The 7,126-nt window shown below is 39.4% G+C and overlaps 1 protein-coding gene across 1 annotated transcript in view; it reads left to right on the forward strand.

The window, feature by feature from the left end:
- The window catches only part of LOC124236842 (replication factor C subunit 1-like), a 76,427-nt gene that overhangs the window by 43,929 nt on the left and 25,372 nt on the right, over window positions 1–7,126 (forward strand). The window contains exon 10 of the mRNA XM_046655778.1: window positions 1,543–1,650. Coding sequence (XP_046511734.1) covers window positions 1,543–1,650 — 108 coding nt within the window. The remainder of the gene's footprint in view (window positions 1–1,542; window positions 1,651–7,126) is intronic.

Genomic DNA, 7,126 nt, shown 5'->3' on the forward strand with positions numbered 1-7,126 from the left:
TAACTACTCATCACCATTATTTTTTAGTGCAGAGCAGTGAAATGGTGATGATTTCAAGATGCTTTTGTTTGTGGTTAGTGTTCATAAATACGCTTAAGGGAACAATTAACTTTTTGGTCTTAGATTTTTCTTCACTAAATACTTATCTAGTGGACGAATGTTTTTCTTCAGGCACACTAAATATGTTCAGTAATCAGAGGCTTGTCTATTTTTATTAGAAGAGAAGATATTTTTAAATGATACTGTTACTCTTCATTGTATTTGTTAAAGTTGGAATCGAAATGTCTTAGAAAACTTTTAAGCAGTTTTGGGAATATCAATGTCTATTTAATTCAATCCATCTTGGTCAAATAATTTTGACATCATAAATGTGTGTGCTTCAAAGTTATTTTATGAGGTGTTTATAATTGAGAATTATTTTTTTCATAGAATTAATGTTATAAATGAATAATTTTCCCATTTTCATATGCATTGGATCCTCCTGTGAAACTTGTTAAATTATGGTTGTGGGTGTGGTCTGGGTAGGTGTATTTTCATAAGATCCTCAGATAATAAGAATGCACACCAGTGTTTAAGAACCATTGTTAAAGAGTAGAGCTAAGGTCTAGGACCAGCCAGTAATGGCGTATATAACTCATAACTAAAGTAGCTCACCTATTTTGTTGATTAAATCATTTATTTGTGTAGAAGTGATATTTTGTCTACTCTCAAGGGAATTTGAGGTGGCTTACAAGTTAAAAATAATGTAAAATAGGAAATAGAAAAAACAACAGAGACCCTCTTGTAGTGGTTCTTAAATCAGAATTATCTAGGATTTTTTTTTGCCAAATATACATGCCCTAGCTGTACCCTGTATCTCTGAATCAGAAACTTGGAGTAGGTTTGGGAATATATAGTTTGAAAAACTTCCCTGGGATTTTCTGAGATATACCCATAGTAAGATCCCGTAGAGAAATAGAATAGAGAGATTAAACGTAGAAGGGATAATGGTGGAATATAGAATGTGTCTGCTTTTTGGAGTAAAGCTTGCTCCTTGTTTGAGCCAGCTGTTAATATGGAGCCATAATTCTCAGACTGTAGTGCTCATATCCCCAGCTGCATAGGGCCATTGAGGTTGTTTTAGGGGTATGCAAGGCCATAGGATAAACATAGAATATCATCTTGTGTGATCAGTTTACTTGGGGAAAAACTTATTCTATTAAAATACACATGTATATATTGTGGAATAGAATTTAAAATTCACATGAATTTTTGAAATAAAATACACTCTTTTTGTTTCTTTGCTTGGGGCTGGCTACTTGGCTTATGTACCTAATCTGCCCTGAGGCATGTGCCTTTAGAGAGAATGGAAAGGTTTGAGAAGGGCGGTTGCAGGGGTGCTTATAAGCCAGTGTGTATAAATTGGGGTGTACTTGTGTAGCTAAAAATGTTAATTTCAGGACCAAACACAGAAGTGACTTAATGTTCATTTATCAATATATATTTTTAGTTTTACATGAATTTTGCATGATTTTGTTCAATTTCCTTTCCCTCTTCCCAAAGTCTATAAGTCCTGAAGATTCTGAAAAGAGACGCACTAATTATCAAGCTTATCGAAGTTACTTAAATCGAGAGGGTCCCAAAGCTCTGGGCTCCAAAGAAATACCAAAGGTAAGAGTTTTGGGGGGGCATGCCACTCTGTTAGAGCCTCTGGCCTGTGGGTCCATGTATGTATTCACTGTGTTTACAGCAGCAGAGAATTAGTAATTACAAATTAACAGGAAAGCCTCAGTCACCATCTTTATGAATTAGGAATGTTTATTCGTATTATGAATCACATCTTGATACTTAGAAAAATTTTTCTGTAAGTAACAAGTAGCCCTAGTAGGGCTGGGCTTTGAGGAATACAGCAGTCACAAGGCTAATGCTCTTTGCCTTCATGGTACTTATGATCTAACTCAGGAAGAGACTTTAAATAAGTTATTGTTTAATTATAATTTTGATATGTGCCATAAGGAGAAATCCAAGCTGTTCTTAGAGAGGGTAACAGAGGAACCTCGGCCTGGGTGGGGTGTATAGAATAAGTGACATTTAAATGGAGACTTGAAGAATGGAAGGGATTTACCAGGTGTGAAGGAATTGTGATAGCATGGTGATCTGGGCAGAGGGACCAGAATGTGTGATGTCCCTGAGGGGTAAAGGATCTTACATGATATGTTTGAGGAACTAAAAGTAAAACAGTGTAGTTAGAGAATAGTGACCGAGGGATGGGAGTGACTGAAGAGGTAAATAGGGCCACGTCTTGCAGGGCCTAATGTTTAGGACTTTTGTCTAAGAGAAGGAGTCATAAGTGGGGGAATAATATGACCAGATTTGCATTTCGAAAAGAGCACCCTGGCTGCTGAGCATGTAGAGTACAAAGGAGGGGGTAGGAATAGATATGGGGAGATCAATTAGGAGAAGTGGTGAGAAATAATAGAGACTTGTCCAAGGTAGTAGCAGTGAAAGTGCTGAAAAGCCAGTTAGTTTCAATGGAAAAGGTAAAATCTTTAGGACTGAGTGATAATTGGAAGTGGGAAGTGAGAAAGAATGAGCATCAGGTATAATTTTCTGGCTATTGGCCTGAGCAGCTGGGTGGATACTGATGCTACTGGAGGCAGAGTAGGTTTGTGGAGATGATGAGTTCATTGTTGGCCATACTGTGCTTTAGATGTATGTGAGGATCCAGTGGAGATGTAGAGTAGACCAGTAGATATGCAGGACTGGAGCTCAGAACAGAAGTCAAGATGGGATGTAAAAACTTGGGCATTATTGGCATGTAGATAATGTTTGAAGGCTTGATATCGTTGACAAACTAGTACAGAATGAGAAGTAAGAAGGGCCTTGGGTCTAGCTGTTTTATGAAGTAGAGGAGGATGAAATCCAAAAGGAGACTGAGAAGAAGCTGCCACAAATGTAGAAGAGAAGTCTGATAAGGGTGATGTCAGAGAAGCAAAGGGAAGAGAGATTTTGTAAAAAATGGTTGAGTAAGGGGCCAGCCTGGTGTTGCAGGGGTTAAGTTCACATGTTCCGATTGGGTGACCTGGGGTTCGCTGGTTTGGATCCCAGGTGCAGACATGGCACCACTTGGCAGCCATGCTGTGGTAGGTGTCCTACATATAAAGTGGAGGAAGATGGGTACAGATGTTACCAAGGTTGAGAAAAAGGAGACTGAAAATTGTCCATTGCATTTAGTTACGTGAATGGTCCTTAGTCACCTTAGCAGGAGCAGTTTGAATAGAATGGTGGAGGCAGAGCCTGATGGAAATGGGTTAAAGAGTGAGTGAGAGGAGATAAAATGGAGGCAGCATAAGTAGATAATATTTTTGATAGGTTTTTTTGTGAAGGGGAAAGGAGAGGGAAGACTTCTAGCTACAAATGGAGGGTGGGATTTAGGGGAAAAGTGTATTTTTAAGGTAAGAGATACTTAGGGCATACTTTTTGCTGATGGGGTGGTCTACCAGAAAGGGAGAGATTGAGGATATATCAGAAAGCGAAGGATAATCAAATGTAGTATATGATTTCTGAGAAGGCAGAAGGGGAGGGAATTCAGACCACAAATGGAGATTAGTCCCCTAATAAAGGAGGAGGGGATGAGCCTAAGGGGCTAGTGGGTTGTATAGGAGGCTAGAGGAAGACACCAGTCTTGCCTCCTGTACATGGTGTGTGAAAGACTAAACAAGCCTCTGCTTGGGAGGACTTTAGGCAAAGTGGTGTCCTTAGAGGATAGCCAGGTTTCAGTGAAGGGAAGGCTGAGGAGGTAACACTGGAGAAGAGGTTGAGAATATTGGGTAGTTGGCTGGTCCTGCAGTAAGAGTTCTAGAGTGGAAGAGTTTGGTAGGGAGGCTAGAAGTGCTGGGATTGGATAAGTAAAAAGATTCTCAGAGCCACAGTGGGTCATAGTTCAGGAGATGATAGGTGATGGGGTATGGGATAGAGGCTTGCATGTAGAGTTTTTCTGGGTTATTTTGAATTTCTTGAGAAGAATTTAAATACCTTAGTGTTTACGAGATTGTTTCAATACTAGAATCTTAGAGCTTGAAGGGACCTTCAGATCTTGGTAGTCAAACCTTTTCTCTCCAAGCAGATTCATAGCTATATGTGTTTTTTTTCTGAGAAAGATTCTTCAGTTTGACGGTGCAGGTTTGAACTTGTGTTGGGGCAGTCTTTGAATTTTATTTAGCTGCTTCTTTTCAAGCCTGTTTTAAGTCTGTGTTGGTCTCAATTCTCCATGCAGAGAGTAATAAGTAACTTGGAATGGTTTATGTAATTTTCATTTTGCTTAGTTGTATCATTTTATTGAACCATTACAAAAATTAAAAAAGTCCTAATCAACAACTACAGCAAAGTTGCAGGGTACAAAATCAATTTAAAAAAATCCGTTGCATTCCTATGCACTAACAATGAACTAGCAGAAAGAGAAATCAAGAATACAATCTCATTCACAATCACAACAAAAAGAATAAAATATCTAGGAATAAACTTAACCAAAGAGGTGAAAGACCTGTACGCTGAAAACAGTAAGACATTATTGAAAGAAAGTGAAGAAGACATAAAGAAATGGAAAGATATTCCATGTTCATGGGTCAGAAGACTAAACATAGTTAAAATGTCCATTCTACCTAAAGCAATCTGCAGATTGAATGCAATCCCAATCAAAATCCCTATGACATTCTTCACAGAAATAGGACAAAAGAATCCAAAAATTTATATGGAACAACAAAAGATCCCGAATAGCCAAAGCAATCCTGAGAAAAAGAAGAAAGCTGGAGGTATCACAATCCCTGACTTCAAAACATACTGCAAAGCTATAGCAATCAAAACAGCATGGTACTAGCACAAAAACAGACAAACAGATCAATGGATCAGAATTGAAAGCCCAGAAATAAAACCACACATCGATGGACAGTTAATCTTTGGCAAAGGAGCCAGGAACATACAATGGAGAAAGGAAAGTCTCTTCAATAAATGTGTTGGGAAAACTGGACAGCTACATGCAAAAGAATGAAAGTAGACCATTATCTTGCACCATACACAAAAATTAACTCTAAATGGATTAAAGATTTGAAGGTAAGACCTGAAACCATAAACTCCTAGAAGAAAATATAGGCAGTACACTCTTTGACATTGGTCTTAGCCACATCTTTTTGAATACCATGTCTACTCGGGCAAGGGAAACAAGAGAAAAAGTTAACAAGTGGGACTACGTCAGACTAAAAAGCTTCTGCAAAGCAAAGGAAACCATGAACAAAATGGAATGACAACTCAGCAACTGGGAGAAAATATTTGCAAATCATTTATCAGACAAGGAGTTGATCTCCAAAATATATAAAGAACTCATCCAACTCAACAAAAAAAACCTCCCAAACAACTCAATCAAAAAATGGGCAGAGGAAGGGAGAAGGGGCGGAGCAAAATGGTGGGGTGAGCTCACCTGGGATTCTCTCCCCTCCAAAATACAGCAAAGGATTGGGAAAACTGAATTTCAGAGAATAAATCTAATGCCAACACATTAGAGACCTACAATACCAAGAAGGTGGAGAACATAGACCTTGCTGACGGCCTCGGAGGAGCTGGAACCGGTAGGAGAGAATGTCGTACCCTCCCCTAGAGTCTGTGATCCCTGCTGTGCGGGTCTGGGAAGGAGCAGGGGAGGGGCTGCGCGACTGGGGGATCATCCAGGACTCCTGCTGCTGGTTCACTGGAAACCTGCTGACGGGGGAAAGCGTCTGTGTGCGGGGACTCCATAAACCCAGGGCCTTGGGAGACCAGAGAACAGAACTGATCTGAATCCAGATCGTTGCTCTAGAATAGCAGCCCCTCCCTCATGGAAAAGCACACTGGGTGCCGCCATCTTGCCCGAAGGCGGAGAGCTCAGAACACGTGGCTCTCGACCCCAGTCTAGTGGCGACAGGCTGTAACTGCAACCGAATTCTACCACCATGCGAAAAAACCGCTTCTCTACCATCCAGCAATTTATAAAAGCCCCAGACCAGAAGGAAAACAATAAAAACATAGAATTAAGTCCTGAGGACTTGGAATTAGGTAAACTAAGTGATAATGAGTTCAGAGCAGCTATAATCAAAAAACTCAATGAGGTAGAGAGAAAGAGAAACAAGCCAATGAGTTCTGGAGTTACTTCACAAAAGAGATTGAAATTATAAAGAAGAATCAAACAATTACTAGAGATGAGAAACACAATGGACCAGATAAAACAGAATACGGATTCCCTGAATGCCCGTGTAGACACCATAGAAGAGCAAATTAACATAACTGAAGATAGACAGGCTGAATGGCTCCAGACAGGAAGAAAGAGAACTAAGAATTAAAAAAAACGAGGAAAATCTCTGAGAGATAGTGGATTCAATGAGGAGTAAGAACTTAAGTATCATAGGAATTCTGGAGAACGTGAAAAAGGAAAATGGAGCAGAAAGTGTACTTAATGAAATTATAGAAGAGAACGTCCCAAATCTAGGGATTAACGGAGAAATGTGTGTAGAAGAAGCTTTCAGATCTCCTAGATTTGTCACTGTAAAAAGACCTACTGCAAGGCACATAGTAGTACAAATGGCAAGAAGGAAAGACAAAGAAAGAATACTCAGGGAAGTAAGAAAAAAGAAGAGAATAACCTACAAAGGAGCTCCTATCAGACTTTCAGCGGATTTCTCTACAGAAACCTTACAAGCTGGGAGAGAATGGAGTGACATATTCAAAGCTTTAAAAGATAAGAATCTTCAGCCAAGAATACTCTTTCCAGCAAGAATTTCCTTCAGATATGAGGGAGAAATTAAATCTTTTCCAGACAAACAAAAGTTAAGGGAATTTGTAACTAAAAGCCCTCCACTACAAGAAATCCTCAAGAAGGCTCTCATACCTGAAAAAAGAAAAAAGGGAGAAAGGGGTCACAAACCACAGACTAGGGAGACCAATGGATGGAACCAGAAAAGGATAGCAAATATTCAACTATAGCGTTAGGGTAAAGGTAAGGAAACAACCAAAGCAAGGACGATCTTATCACTCTAACTACAAATTCATAACATGAGTTGGAATAAGAAATGAAAATAATTACTTAGGAGGGGAAGAGCAAAGGGTCTAAATCAGTATAGGC

This window comes from Equus quagga, chromosome 3, assembly GCF_021613505.1.
Source record: "Equus quagga isolate Etosha38 chromosome 3, UCLA_HA_Equagga_1.0, whole genome shotgun sequence".
Classification (NCBI taxonomy): Eukaryota; Metazoa; Chordata; class Mammalia; order Perissodactyla; family Equidae; genus Equus; species Equus quagga.